This window comes from Astatotilapia calliptera, chromosome 22 (genome assembly GCF_964374335.1).
Source record: "Astatotilapia calliptera chromosome 22, fAstCal68.1, whole genome shotgun sequence".
Lineage (NCBI taxonomy): Eukaryota > Metazoa > Chordata > Actinopteri > Cichliformes > Cichlidae > Astatotilapia > Astatotilapia calliptera.
The window spans coordinates 3,338,352-3,355,023 of NC_137442.1; the positions used below are offsets into that span (position 1 = coordinate 3,338,352).

A 16,672-nucleotide genomic window follows, 5' to 3' on the forward strand; every position below is an offset into this window, starting at 1 on the left:
TGAACATTATTGCTAAGGATTGTCTTATTGCATTGGAGTCACACTGGGTTAAATATGTACACTTGGGTTTTAAGGGGTATTTATTATTTTCTTCTTTTTTGGGGTTGTATGGAAGCCCCAAACGCAATTTCATTGTTCTTGACAATGACAATAAATAAATAAATACTAAATGTGGAGAAGCGTTTAGCTTTAATTCTATTACACAAAGTTAGGCGAGTTAACTTTCGTGAGAAAGTTGGTGACACCCAGAGGGGGAGGATCCAACAGGTGGTGAAGTCTTTTGTTAATCAGGTCTTTGAGGATGGGGTGAAGAGGCAAGGAGCAGTCTCTATGTGACACTGGAAGAGGAGACAAGGTTGTAAACTCTCTCTCTGAGGGTTCAAGGGTGTGAACAACAACTGTGGAAATGCCTTCTTCTTGACTGTATTTAAAGAGGGCTGCTATTCATCTTTAGGCTACGTCCACACTAGCCCGGATAGATTTGAAAACGCTCTGCGTCCACACTAGGGTTTTCAGTCGTTTTCACAGAGTTGTGCATCCACATTGAAACGCTTACATTCCAGTACTGTGCATGGGCTGAAGGAAGGACAATACTCGGTGTATAAATGCTCAATCAACAATCCTGTATTCCATACAATTCAACACTTTAAGAGCACAAACCATCCGGATGGGGAGACATGCAAGAAGAGGGTCACAGCAAGTCTCAAAATGGTGGAGCGTTACCCAAAGCTTTTATAGCCTCTGTTGACCCCACCCAGTCGTAAAAAGCTCAAACTTACCCTCTAACTCTCAGTGAGCCTGTGTTATGACCTTGGCTCCCTGCCTATCTGCTTCCAACAAGGGGGTGAGCTCCTGTGGAATGTGCTCTGTGCTCTCTGCACACAGTATTCTCTTCTTAACTCAGCAGTATGAAATGCCATGAAACAGTGTAACTCACTCACAGTAAATCAACAGTATAGGATAGTACAAACCTATCTAATGAATCTAATGATTTTCTAATGATTCTTTTGTAATTCAGAAGCATAGTGCAAACTAGAACTACAACTACATACTAATTATACTCTCTATAATAAGGAGTATGGTGTGGCTTACAGCAGTACAATGATTCACTCATTTCGATTATAGACACATGATAAAATAATAATCTCACAGCACACACACACAGGAACCCTCAGACCAAACATACTTCAAAACAAACATCACATTGGGAAGACAGGTCAGAGAGGTAGGCTGATAAGAAAAACAACAAAAATACACAACATGAGGCGAGAGGAGGAAAAAAAAGCTCCACCCAGACTGAGCTTCTGATGGGAGAACAACAAAAAACACCTCAGCACAAAAGCACATGAATCTTAATACACCATAGAAGCACATGACAAGCAACAGGTGTGAGTAAGGGGTGAGAGTAAGTCGGTGTAGACAGCACATCCGGTCCTGCAGCATGCGCTGGGACTAGACCCGCCGTCTGACCTCAGCCTTGGAGATAAGCGTTCAAAGGTGTTTGGAATCCAGGTTGGGGGACACAGGATGGGAACGAAGAGTCTACAGAGTCTGTCTTCAGAAACAGAGTTTTTTGTTGGTCAGCTCCAGCCTTGAGACCACAGGTGGCGCCGATATGGTAGCCACATGAAATGATGGTGGTTTCCTTTAGTGCGAACAAGTGCATGTCAATTTTACAGTCGATCTAAATGTCCATCACGGGTCTCTCAATCTCCCATTGGAGATTTTGCGCTCAAAGACCATTTGTTAACTGTCTATAAATTCTACAGGGTTCATGTGAGTCACATGCTAAATATGCTGTGAAAAACTTTTTTTAAACAAGTCCTGCTGGAGTCAGTCAGTTCATTTCCATAGAGAGTCACTTTGCATCAGCAGCACCATGCTCCAGTGCTCTGGGAGAGTTTATAGTCCTGAGAGTTGAACACTGGATGACTGACAGCTGTCCTTCATCACAACAGAAGCCACAGAAATCCTCCTCATCAAAAACATGACTTTGATCTGCGTCCTCATCTGGACTCTCCTCTGCTGCTGCTTCACAGGTAAAGTCCAGAGAATCAAACTCCTCTCCTCTATCAACATCTGTCCCTCTGAAATGAAGCCCACAAAACCATGAAGCTGCTTTATGTTTTTGTCTCTGTGTCCTCAGAGTCCAGAGGACAATATACAGTGACTCAGCCTGGAGCAGTGAGCTCTGCTGTGGGAGGATCTGTGAGCATCAAATGTACGACCAGTCAGAATATTTATAGTAATTGGTTATCCTGGTACCAACAGAAAGATGGAGGAGTTCCTAAACTGCTCATTTACTATATTAGCAGTCGACAATCAGGGATTCCAGATCGTTTCACAGGCAGTGGATCAAACTCTGACTTCACTCTGACCATCAGTGGAGTCCAGGCTGAAGATGCAGCAGTTTATTACTGTCAGAGTGGTCACTATCCTAACAGTCAGCGTGTGTTCACACAGTGAAAAACAGTCGTACAAAAACCTCCCTCAGTACTGAAGTGACTGCTGCAGCTGGAAGATACTGCAGAGACTGATACAGTTCACTGAGGACACACACACACACACACACACACACACACACACACAATGAAAATGTCATTAATGCTAAAGGAAAAAAAAGTTGGAAATATATCATTTATTTTTAACAAATCATTTATGACCTTTGACTTCTGCTTCATACCAGCTCAAATAAATCTCAATTTCTAAATATCGATCATTATCAAAAATCATATTTCTGTAAGAAAAAAAATCTAACACTAAATGAACTCAGCAAAAGTCAGTGAGTCATAATTATCTGCACAATTTAGCAAATACTTCAAATAGAAACTTTAAGTCCAAATCAGTCAAATGATCAAATTTCCATCTTTTCTTTCTCAGGTTTTTAGATTTTCTCTTTTTTGCTCTTCAACACTGCCATGGTACAAAGACCTGTTGACTTCCTATTCATGTTTTTTGATTATTAATATGATTCGTTTCATTTATTTTCTGTTTTCCAGTCACATTTCTTCATCCCTCTGTTCCTTATGTTCTGTCAACCCGTGTCTCAGAGCTATTCTCTGGTTCCCTGTTTTATTTGGATTCTGCGTTCTGTGTGAGTGTATTCGTCATGTCTGATGAGGTTCAGCTGTGTCTGCCTTCTGTGGTGTATTCCCTCGTTACCCTGTCTTAACAGGACTATAAATACAACTATATACAGTCACATTTGTAAAAACAAAAAACTTTTATACTAAACACTTTTAAAATGTACAATGTGAAGAAGCCCAGGAGCAATCCCATTTCAGAACACTTAGAATAGCACAACTTCATCCCAAAAGGCCACAGGTTTTAACCACAGCATTCCAGCATCAGTTCATGTAAATGCAGCTACAGCTTTCCAAATCCCAGGAATCCTTTTAATGCAGTGTTCATAAGATCTTTAAATTGATCCTCGTATGCAACACGTCTCGGAAGATACAGGGATAAGCTGCACATCGATGCGTATCCCTGACTCCTGATCATAAAAGTCTATGTTGCAGGACCCCAGTGGTGGAAGTAAGTCAGCCCCAGTTATAAAGACCAGCAGCTCTTCAAACGTGTGGTCCACCTCTTGCTCTGTTAAAATACATACAACTAGTAAATAAAGCGTAATGTGTAGGTTCATGAATAAAAGATTTATAATCAGTTACACTGACTGTTATGTAGAGCGGTTGCATTAATGACAATTTAGGAGTCAAAAACAGGTTGTCAGGCAAAACTAATACTGCGAAGCATCGTATAATGAAAAAGCAAAGCAATCCTGCCCTCCTAAGACACAGGACATTAATTTTTGTCCTCCGAGTCGGAGACCTGTATGTCAAGGACCCTTGACAGGTATTCATATACCTAAATGCCAAGAGAAAGAAAATATGTGTGTCGTCGTTAGGATAGGGATTTATGTTGGTGTGAGAGACTGTAGCCTACAAGTTCATATTGTTCAATGACAGTTATGACATGTTGTGTTTCAGGTGATTTTACAGAAAAAAAACAAAACAAAATAACGTACTGAATACTTTTAACAAAAAAACTCTGTATATTAAATTACTTCTTAAAATACCTACCCCAACACTGATCACGAGAATAGACTCATTCTTATACAGCACTTTTCTGCTCCACCTGCTCAGTGTTTTATACAACAAACTGCAACATGCTGAAACATTTCATTACACAGCATGCAATGAATTTGCATAAATGTAATGTCTTTAATATCCTGCTTAGTAATGGCAGTGTCTCTCAATTCCCCTTCGCACTTACTCTTTAACATAAACTTTGCTTTACTTCATGTATTGAAAGTGGCTTAATTCTACTGACTCATATTGACTACAGATAGCACACTGGTTTCCAATTAGAACCCTGGAAATCATTATTTAGAGTTTAAAATTCACATCACCACAAAAGTAAGACAAACACTCGGTCCTTATTTAATATAGATATTTTTTTATTCTTTAAAACTTTAAACAAACTTTAAACTTTAAACAAAGCAATGAAAAATGAGAGAAGGAATTGGAAAAAAAAAAAAAAAGCAGTGTGAAAGTCACAGTTAGTCAGGTCAGGACTGGGGACACTGGTCTCTCATCAGTGGCTCTGAGACCAGAGTGTGGGAGCCCCTCGTGGCCTCACAGGTCACAGAGCCCACCTTCATCCAGTGGTCTGCAGGGAGCCTCAGGGTGCTGCTCCAGCTGTAGAGGCCGTCGTTCTCCTGCACCACGGGGCTCCTGCTCTCCTCCCAGCTGATGCTGCCACTGCCATCCACCTTCCAGGACAGACTCCAGTCTGAGGGGAAGCCCTTGTTGGCCAGACACATGACTGTAGCCTCCCCTTGTTTCAGCTCCTCACTGGAGGGACCCAGCACCTTCAGGGCGGGGCGGGCATCACCTAGGAAACACCAATCAGCTTAGAGGACAGGAACCACAATTTGATTTTCTCCGTTAAGAAGTTTCTGTCAGGTGTTTTTTCTGCTCCACCAGTCATTCACTCACACATTGTTTCACTTCCCTTTAAGAAACCTCTCATGCATATCAGCACAGAGAGAATCATCACACAGTTTGAGCTGAAATATGTTCAAACTACACTGGAAATAAAAAACAACAAAACGAAACAAAGATGTGTCAACACTTTTAAAAGATGTTAAGCTTCCACATCATCAGTTCTTCATAATAAACAGCTTGTTCTGGATAAGAAACTCAATACCACTACTTACCTAATGTGGTTTTTTTTATTGCTTACATTGTTGTAAATGATATGATACAATAAGAACACCAGAGATCTTTATCTTCACTCTGTGCAGTTTAACTTTTTTCATTGGAAATTGTCCTGAGTGTCTGAATATTCATTTCCAAAGCTGACTTTGTTTCTTAGGACAGAATTTATGAATAAAATAATTAATCAGTTACACAAAAAGTTTTCTAACCTTTCATATTAAATGAAATTAAAGAAAAGAAAATTACATTTAAAAAAAAAAGCTCTAAGTCTGACTTACTTCCAACATCCAGTCTGGTTCCTCCACCAAAAGTCCACCACAGTGATACAAACTCATTGAGGCGCCGTACAAAAACCTCTGACTGTAGAGAGACACGGCTCTCTGACTCTGTGTGACTGAACTAAACCTACAAGCCCTCAAAATACAACTTTACCATCAGAACTAGAAATAATAATGAATAATATGAAACATCCCAGATTTTCATTGGAAATTGTCCTGAGTGTCTGAATATTCATTTCCAAAGCTGACTTTGTTTCTTAGGACAGAATTTATGAATAAAATAATTAATCAGTTACATAAAAAGTTTCCTAGCCTTTCATATTAAATGAAATTAAAGAAAAGAAAATTACATTAAAAAAAAAAAGCTCTATGGCTGACTTACTTCCAACATCCAGTCTGGTTCCTCCACCGAACGTGTACCACAGTGATACAAACTCATTGAGCCGCCGTACAAAAACCTCTGACTGTAGAGAGACACGGCTCTCTGACTCTGAAACAAACAAACTCAACAATATGAATTCTTTAAATCATAATTTCATAACATATTAAAATTATAATTTTTACATAAAAACAACGAAACACAATAAAACTATATTCCAATAATCCAATTTGGTCATTTACATTTTACAACTGTTAAGATACATCACTTTAATGCTTCCACCTTCTTTCTCATAACTCTAAACATTAAATTTAATTTTCAAGCTACAATCACAAAACTTAAAACTCATCAGGTAAAACCTGACAAATGCATCAAAACAGTTTTATGTTCTCTCACAAACACTTAGTGTCTTCAGATCGCGCACAGAACCAGTTAAAATGATAATACTGCTGAGCATTACACACTACGTCACAAAACAGAGCATGAAACTCAGGTCTTTCCAGTCTCACAGTTTGTCCTGTTATTCTACAAAACATATAAAATGTCAACCTAAAACAGATGAATGATTCTGAGCAGGGCCGTGCAGAGATGCTGGAAGGGATGGGTGCTCAAAGTTCAAAAGGGGCACATGGAACCAGGCTGAATAACAACAACACTGTTGCTGTTGAGGGGTTGCTGCTGCTCCTGCTGCAGATAGTGATGGAGGTCTGTGTTGCTTTGAGACTGTAGACAGTAAAAAGTCCACAGCAGAGATGGCAGCTGATTAAAGAAGTGTTATGAGATGATAATAAAATGCAAAGATTGGTGACAGCGCTCAGAAGCATTAAACCACAAAACTGTGGGAAATGAACTCGGCTCTGCCTGTGAGTCACTCTTCCATCTCCTCATCTCATCTGTCACTCTCCACTTGCTGTACATCTCAGAACAGGGCACACTCTGGTGTTTCATTAATCTATTATTTAATTATCCATACTTAAAAGCTCATGCACCTAATCCAAAATAAAGTAATGATAGAAAAATGTTATAGAACCAAAGCATTGTGTTTATTATTGTTTTTATACTTGAGCACCTCTGCTATGCAACAACTGGTACAGGCGTTATTGTTACCTGTGCTCTTTTTAATCCAGCTGCTGAGGGATCCATTGCCTTTAATAACCTCACACAGCTCCCTTGTCACTGTTTCCTCCTCATGTCCTTACAAGACATGTTTGGACATGTTGCAGAATCAATATATGTTATTAGTGCTTATTTTCTGATTATATTGTTTTTTGTACTTTTTAATAAAGTATTTTATAAAGCAAGGCCAGCTGTGAGAGAGAATTAGGTCAGAGGGTGACAGGTCGCCTTAGCAACCGAGGCTTCAGTAAGGGGAAGTTACGAAACAGGAAGTTTAGTGCAGAGCTACAGAGGCATATTAATAACATACAGGAAACCAGACAGAAAAAGCGGAACTAGTAACACAGAAGGAGATGTTTTTATCAAAACTATGTGTGACGTGGAAAGGACCAAAATAACACCTATATGAGACACATTTTTGGCTTCTAGAGATTTTGCAACTGGCTTTTGGGCTGTGTGGGGTCTCTCTCTTCTGGAAGATGATTGAATAAAGAATTATAAATGTTTGGACCACTCCTGAGTTGGGTTTTCTCTGTTCTATCATGGGGATGAAAAAATCAGGTTTAATAGACAGTAATATATGATGAGTAATAATTTAAAAAATCCATACACATAAAACACACACACACACATACGGTGACATTTTATACCTTCTCCAGAATACTGTATATACTACGGCCACAAGTTTTCATCATGATGCTGATCCAGAATCCTTCCCTTATTATTTAATTCTAGTGCTATAAGTGTCATGGTCCTGGGTCATGTGACCCAGTGTTTTGTGTTAATTATTATTATCTTATGCTTTAGGTTATTCTGGTTATGTCTTTTGCTGTGATTTCTAGTTCCTAGGTTTGGTTCCCATGCTCCCTCTGTTCCAGTTCAGTCAGGTCTCTGTGTAAAGCCGTGGCTGTGTCCCAATTCAGGGTCTGCACGCTTGAACTACGCGCACTACGGTGCGTACTATGAGTACGAGAAGTGCGGAAGTGAGAGGCTTGTGAAATGGGACGGTCTAGCCTGCGTCGCGCTGTTCAGGTTGCCTAGCAACCATGATACTAACCGCGAGAAACGTTACATACAGCTTTGTGTGACAGAAATGAAGGAGGAAAAATGTCTTGTTGGTCATTCATTTCTTCACTCAAAGACAAGTATGACAGTGTGACAGTGTATATACAGATGTATTATATATAAGAGACAAATATTGTTCGTTTAATATGTTGGCATTATTACATTTGGCTCAATGCTTACATATATGTGTAAAAAGAAAATGTACGAGCTGTGATAACTGTGTCTGATAGAATGAAGAGTTGACTGATATATGAAATATTCCTTTATTGGGTGAGAAAATCAGACCATGTCATAACTGCTGTAAGTCATACAGCATAGATATCAGAGCCTTAAACAGGCTGACGTCTGCTAAATGGGTCAAACTGGGCAGAAAGTCTACAAACACATAACATCCTTATAGAATATGATGTAACACTATAGATCAACTTAGCTCAGAATATATAAAGCATATAAACAATTACAGCAATATGATGCAACAAACACAGCAGCTACTGATCCAAAATACTCAAAGCTTCATAGAACTGAAACAAACATTTATTTTTACATACTTTAGGTTTCTGAACATTAAACTTGTTGCTGCCTTTCATAGTGTGTAACTTGAAGGCCCTGAGTACTTTCTCCCACACTGAAAACACTGGGATGATGAAATTATTTGAACATTACCTAATAAGACTGATTCAGGACAGACAGTTATGTTAAACTTTCCTAGCAGTCCTTCACAAACAGGGAACAGTCTGTCTATTCTCTCCATCTGTCAGCAGACAGGGTCAAAAAAATCAGATTTGATGCGCTTTCGCCTGCAGTGTGAACGTAGCCTTAGTTCTGTCCTTGCCATCCTCACTTTTGTTGTGTGTTTTCACCTGTTGGAATAAAAGCTCACTCGCATCACAGCCTGTGCCTGAATCTTGGGTCCTTCATTCATAACACCATGCAGCTTGCCTCAGAAACCGTGACAATAAGATATATTGGACTATATATATTAGACTAAAAAATTAAAGTAATAAATATAAAATGGCCTGCATTTGTATAGCGCTTTTCTAGTCCCTAAGGATCCCAAAGCACTTCACACTACATTCAGTCATTCACACACTGGTGATGGCAGCTACATTGTAGCCACAGCCGCCCTGGGGCGCACTGACAGACGCGAGGCTGCCGGACACTGGCGCCACCGGGCCCTCTGACCACCACCAGTAGTCAAACATGGGGTTAGTATCTTGCCCAAGGATATTTGGCAGCCAGGAAGCAGAAACAAATTACAGTGGACATTGTGAAAAACTGATTAACTGATAAACAGCATCAACTATTTGAGATAAGTAGCTGTTGTATTCAGTCAGATCATTTCCATAGAGAGGCACTTTGCATCAGCAGCACCATGCTCCAGTGCTCTGGGAGAGTTTATAGTCCTGAGAGTTGAACACTGGATGACTGACAGCTGTCCTTCATCACAACAGAAGCCACAGAAATCCTCCTCATCAAAAACATGACTTTGATCTGCGTCCTCATCTGGACTCTCCTCTGCTGCTGCTTCACAGGTAAAGTCCAGAGAATCAAACTCCTCTCCTCTATCAACATCTGTCCCTCTGAAATGAAGCCCACAAAACCATGAAGCTGCTTTATGTTTTTGTCTCTGTGTCCTCAGAGTCCAGAGGACAGATCACAGTGACTCAGCCTGGAGCAGTGAGCTCTGCTGTGGGAGGATCTGTGAGCATCAAGTGTACGACCAGTCAGGATGTTTATAACAACAACCGTTTATCCTGGTACCAACAGAAAGATGGAGGAGTTCCTAAACTGCTCATTTATGTTGCTAGCACTCGAGTATCAGGGATTCCAGCTCGTTTTACAGGCAGTGGATCAAACTCTGACTTCACTCTGACCATCAGTGGAGTCCAGGCTGAAGATGCAGCAGTTTATTACTGTATGTGTTGGCACTATCCTAACAGTCTGTGGGTGAGCACACAGTGAAAAACAGTTGTACAAAAACCTCCCTCAGTCAGACTGAACAGAAACTGAAGTGACTGCTGCAGCTGGAAGATACTGCAGAGACTGATACAGTTCACTGAGGACACACACACACACACACACACACACACACACACTGTATGTCTCTTAAACAAATACCATCATTTTTTGCACAGCAAGGAAAAGTTGGAGAAAGTCTCGAGAAACAATCATTGCAAAAATCATTTCTCTGAAATGAAGCTCCCAAAACCATGATGTGTACGATTATGATAAAGAAAGCTGAGCAGTGTATTGAAAAAAGCTTGGCTTTGACCTTTGAGCTCAGCTTGAAAATAGATCTGTGAAGGCTCTCAGTCATCCAGGTGCTCGTACTCTAAGGAGCCAGCAAACCTACAAAATGTCTTTGGGGCAGGACTTCGTTCCCTCTCACCTACTCGAGGATGACAGTGTGGAAATAAGTGTGCAGTCAGTTATTAATACTAGTCTTCTATCTGGGTGTTGTTGGGTCTGTGTTTCCACAAGCCCCGCTGGTTTAGAGACTAATTCATCATGAAGAAAACGAGACAGTCAGCGATCGATCGATTTACTTGCAATGGAGGCCTCGTCGGTGTCTACCACAAAATGACCCCAACGACGGCCTCCGCTTGCTATTGGGAAAACAGTTCACACAATACAATAGTACCTCCCCTCGTAAACCCCCCTTGGTTACAAAGACGAGGCACTGTATGTATGTGTGTGTGTGTGTGTGTGTGTGTGTGTGTGTGTGTGTGTGTGTGTGTGTGTGTGTGTGTGTGTGTGTGTGTAAGCTGGTGCCAGGAGTCCAGCGGTCCACCTAAACAAAAGGCTCTTATACTTAAACAGATACAGAGTAGGTGTCCTCCCATACTATATAAAGAAGGTACGACCTCACTCATGACCTTAGGATGTGTGTGCATGCCAGAACACTCTGGAAGAGTCTTTGCAGACTACCAAGGATCAGACCTCTATCATTATACAATTGATACCTCTAAGCATATATGATTATATGATAGAGCCCTTTTTTATGGCCTCTATCAACCCTCATCGCCTCACTTCAGGCATTCTTCCTGTGGGGGGAATACTTATGACTCCTCTATTGTCCTTTTTATCTCTGCAGAAAACCTTTCTCGGAAAGGGTATTGGATCCAGTTGTTTTACTGCTGTTATGATCCCACCTGTTGAATCACTTTAGCAGTCTTGTAGAAGTGGTCATGATGCAAATGACAACAACAATGACACAAAGGAAGACCCTCTTCAGATTGTCAAAGTATGCTTAGCACAGTGACACAGCATTAGGTGATGTTCATAGGAAATTGCCGTCGGTCATTCCCCATCACCACCCTAGCTTCTGGTTTCTGTGCTGCTCACAGAATCATGATGCCATCATTGAACTCCCTCTGTGCTGTCGATTGGAGCTTGGCACGCTCCCCTCACCCTCAGATGCCCGTCTGTAGTATTTTTTCTCTCTTACTTTCTTTGATAAATGTACCTGTATATTGTTTATATGATCTAAATATATTAACAATGAACAATTTCTTTTTGTTCTCAGATCAAATAAAACAATTCCATCTCAAATACCTTTTTTCCACATAATGAAAGTATTTGTGTAGAAATTAAAACTCTTTGCAAGTAAATTATTGTTTTATCATATATCCTGCGTAATTTAAAATACGAAAATATTAAAACCATACTAAATATAGAAGAATGTATTAAAACTATCACAGTAAAGCTCCTGTTAAGTAAAGGTGGTATGAATAATTTGTTTTACAGAGACGAGTAAAACTTTGAGTTTCAAGTCCTTTCACTCTAATTACCACTGGAGCAAAGCTAAGTTAGAAAAATTAAATGTAATGCAGGGCTGTAGAGTGCAACCAATTTGGTCGCAAGTGCGATTAAAAATAATCTCAAGTCGCAGCGGTACGACCAACTATTCGAGTAAAATAAATAAATAAAAAAACACTCTCTGCAACTCTGAAACTCTCCCTGTGGTCAACAACCGACACACATTATGCTCCTATCGTGGTCTAAACCAATCAGAGATAATCAGGGGTGGGACCTCTCTGATTGGTCGTAGTTCAGATATTCATGTAGTCCGTCTGTACGTTTGAAAGTACAGGCAGATAGAGAGAGGTGAGTAGCTTGAATAAAGCGACATTGATTCATTAAATCCTAAATCGAGTTTTAAACATAAATATATTTTCCCAGAAACGCCGGAATCTCAGGTTAAAGATCACAAAAGTATTTTATCAACCACCAAACAGTAAATGAGAGCAGGTAAACGGATTCCACACAAAGACACACAGCGTAAACACACAGCGCGGACCCGACGCATCAGAATCAGCTTTCTTTGCTTTCTCACACGACGGCACGTAGACGGACACGCCATCGGGCTGAAAGCCGACAGCTCACTGATTCTGATGCGTCGGGTCCGCGCTGTTTACGTCTTTTTTGTGCTGATTCTGAGCTGCAGGTTTTGTCTCTCTCCAAGCAAAATTGACTGAACCAGCAGCAAAAGAAGCAACAAACTATTCACTTCTGATAAACATCGTCATGAATTCCCTCTTACTTTACTGTTTTGTTTCCACCAAGATAAAAATCACACTTCATGCACAGCTCTCTCTCTCTCTGTACTTCAAGAACAGTTTCCCGTCTCAAATCTCTGTTTTCTGCGTTATTTCTTCGCTTATTACCCACCAGTCTACCGTTGTTTGCAGCTCTGTCAGCCTCTGTCTTTTTTTTTCTTTTTTTCTTTTACTTCAATGACCTCGGACAAGAAAGCCTATTTTCTGCTGTTCAATACTGAAGAAATTTAAACTTTTTAAAATTATGCAAAATTGCAGAATATTTTTTAAGATTATCTGCTATAAAAAGCCAGGCCAGGAATATCTCCTTCATGTTTTCTGTTTTTTATTCTCAGTTACTTTGACACATGGGCATTGTTAGGATTGATATTTTTTATATTGTCATTTGTGCTAAAATATATAGATATATAACCATTGCCTTTATGTGTCCTAATATGGCTATCATTATGAAGAAAAAGCCAGACAGTCAAAGGGGCTTTCTTTTGTTTACATTTACATCACGTACACTTATATAAGTTGGTTGGAGTTTTGAGCCATGGGTGGACATGACTCAAAAAGGGGGGAGAAGATCATAAACAACTTGATCCAATTTCCTTTAAAAAACTTTTTCTGCAGTGACAACAGGAAAGGAGAGGAGTTGTAAATGCAGATGATTCACCAGGTGACTCTATCACCCCACAGGGTGTCTACAGTGAGAAGATTTGGGGGTTTGAAAGGGGTCATAAAGAGGAGTGTTGACCAGGCTACAGCTTTGAAGATAGCTGGAAGCCACATGGACAAACCAAAAACCAACGGATGTGTTTGAATGCCTATGTCTGCATACATTTGGATTGTAGTGCATATTCTTTTGAGAACGTTGACTCTTGTTTTTGACTGTTGACATTCATTTGTTTCCTTGCAGGATGTAGTTTCCTGTGTGTGAGATGAATGAGAAGTAGGATAATTGCTAAGCACGTTTTGTACATGTATTAACTGTGAACTTTTGCAGCAGTAGGAAGTGAATGATGTGAGGAGCTGTGTGTGAATGAAGCCTATACTGAACTGTCAAACACAAGGGTGCATAAGTGGAAATTTAAGTACAAAGTTGACAAAAAGGGGGGACTGTTGGAGTCAAATTGTTAAATGTTGTCATTGTGTTACTTAAATGTGTAAGACTTAGTTCAAGCAGCATGGTCAAAGACATTCCTTTGTCTCTGACCACCTCTCCAGCCTGTTTGTTGGTGGGGGAGGCTGTAGTGTTTCATTATAGGGACATCCTATGTGAGGGTTCTGTTTTCTTGGTTAGTAAGCTTCCTTCTTTTATGACCCTTTTGATAAGCAGGAGGTCACACAAACGCACCACCAAACAAACATACACACTCACATACACACAAACACACACACACACACACACACACACACACACACACACACACACACACGTGCGCAGTGTTTTAACCTTTTGTGACCATAGGGGGGTTTTACAACGAGTGGTGTTTGTGTTCTCAGAATAAAAAGCTGCAAGGAAGGCTGTTTATTTGATGCTGGCTGGGAGACAGGTGAGGAGCGTTTAGCTCCAAGAGCCTGGTTCCAACCAGCCTCCCTTGCTAGCAAGTAAAATTGCTGTTCATCTTGCTTCCTTGTCGTTAACGGGAATAAGTTTCTAAACCAGCGGGGCCTGTGGAAGCGCAGAGCAGCGATCACGGCGAAGCTGCTCCTCCGGCACGGCGGCGGGATTCCTCCAGGTCGCTCGCTAACACTGTGGAGCATCAGCAGTGAGTCACGGATGTTAAAAAGTGTCTGTCGCTCATACACCAACAGGGAGTGGGTTTTCCAAGCTAGCAGGGACACCACTAAGAACACAACATACAAACATTGCAGAACCGAGAGAAAGACGGCGTGCCATAACACCCGGTGCCATCTCTGCATTCTTATGGCCAAAGAGTGCCAAAGCACTTTAAGCACAAGAACAAGATTGTTAGTTAATCATTTACAAATCAATATTGTCTGTATGGACAGCAATTTCCCCCCCAAAAAAGGGCACATGTAAGCGATGCGGTTGAAAAAGTGGCGCACCAGTGCAACCAAGGCAAAAAGTTATTCTAGAGCCCTGTAATGTTAAAGATAATTAGAACATGAAGGCACTGCTTAGCTTAACTGAAAACAATTCTGGGATTTGTTTTTTGAACTTTAGCATCACAGTTGAACAAATGAAAGACCAGGAGAATAACAAAGTGAAAGATGAAACATCGACCAAATCATTTTAACAATGTTCAAGTTTGAAAATATACAGCTTAATAAAAACAGGATGACTATATTTGCACAACAAGATCATGTGAGTTGATAAGAAGGTTCGTTTTTGGTATAGAGGAGTTTATTTGTTTTGGATGTGAGCAATGCCAAAACAAGAAAACAGGTCCTTATGTTCCCCAATCTTCCCAAACAGAAAATGAAAAGTAAACCAAAGACGAGTTTCTTAGCAATGCTCTTAACCAGGAAACAAGTGTTTCAACAAAAATGGCCTTTCACTCCTTAACTGCTGCAAGGTTTACATTTTACTGTTTGACTATTTACACTGCACAAGTTTACTCTCACAAATTAAACCCTTTTTGGGTAAAAAAAGATGGAGGACCTGTACTACTGTGTGTGTGTGTGTGTGTGTGTGTGTGTGTGTGTGTGTGTGTGTGTGTGTGTGTGTGTGTGTGTGTGTGTGTGTGTGTGTGTGTCCTCAGTGAACTGTATCAGTCTCTGCAGTATCTTCCAGCTGCAGCAGTCACTTCAGTTTCTGTTCAGTCTGACTGAGGGAGGTTTTTGTACGACTGTTTTTCACTGTGTGAACACATCCTGACTGTTAGGATAGTGATAACTCTGACAGTAATAAACTGCTGCATCTTCAGCCTGGACTCCACTGATGGTCAGAGTGAAGTCAGAGTTTGATCCACTGCCTGTAAAACGAGCTGGAATCCCTGATTGTCGAGTGCTAGCACCATAAATGAGCAGTTTAGGAACTCCGCCATCTTTCTGTTGGTACCAGGCTAAATTGTTGTTGTTATAAACATCCTGACTGGTCGTACACTTGATGCTCACAGTTCCTCCCACAGCAGAGCTCACTGCTCCAGGCTGAGTCACTGTGATCTGTCCTCTGGACTCTGAGGACACAGAGACAAAAACATAAAGCAGCTTCATGGTTTTGTGGGCTTCATTTCAGAGGGACAGATGTTGATAGAGGAGAGGAGTTTGATTCTCTGGACTTTACCTGTGAAGCAGCAGCAGAGGAGAGTCCAGATGAGGACGCAGATCAAAGTCATGTTTTTGATGAGGAGGATTTCTGTGGCTTCTGTTGTGATGAAGGACAGCTGTCAGTCATCCAGTGTTCAACTCTCAGGACTATAAACTCTCCCAGAGCACTGGAGCATGGTGCTGCTGATGCAAAGTGCCTCTCTATGGAAATCATCTGACTGACTCCAGCACGACTCGTTTAAAAAGAGTTTTTCACAGCATATTTGGAATGTGACTCAACTGAACACTGTAGATTCATAGACAGGTAACAAATAAAGAAAAAGTCGACCCCTACAATGAAGTGATGGGAAAGCTGTGTAAATTTGAGCAGATGTGTTAGAGCTCACGTTTATCCTCCAGTATCATCACCATCATTGACACCGAATGTGGGGACATAATCAAAATCGTAATTATAAAACTTTTAAATAAAACAACTGGAGAATCTGTACCAAAGAGCACTGAAGCTTTTATATTCGGTGTTAACTCAACAATGTAAACAAACACTTTTTCAGTTTTCGCTCCTTTGTTGTGACATATCTCACTTTGTCACTGCAGAATAATGTCATGGAAATATAATCAACAAAGTCTGCAGACACGATGAGCCAACACCTTTTTAATTCCCAAGCAGTTGAGGGAGAGACGACATTCAGTGGGGCACTGATACGTGTCTCTAAAGATGAATAGCAGCCCTCTTTAACCTTTTAAAGCCGGTAGGAGCGGACACGCTCCAATTTGCGTAACTATTTTTAAATCCCGGTAGCACTGCAACCACGTGAGCTAGCGCAATAATTTTTTTTG

At 40.6% G+C, this 16,672-nt stretch overlaps 2 gene segments (V, D, J or C); both read right to left on the minus strand.

Annotated features, from left to right (window-relative positions):
* Positions 1–4,822, minus strand: part of LOC145423569 (Ig kappa-b4 chain C region-like) — a 213,727-nt gene extending 208,905 nt beyond the window's left edge. The window contains 1 exon segment of the C gene segment in view: positions 4,567–4,822. Within this exon segment, the coding sequence occupies positions 4,568–4,822 (255 nt within the window).
* The window catches only part of LOC113014269 (Ig kappa chain V-III region MOPC 63-like), a 141,861-nt gene extending 125,779 nt beyond the window's left edge, over positions 1–16,082 (minus strand). The window contains 1 exon segment of the V gene segment in view: positions 15,852–16,082. Coding sequence covers positions 15,852–15,903 — 52 coding nt within the window.
* Positions 16,083–16,672: the final 590 nt, after the last annotated feature.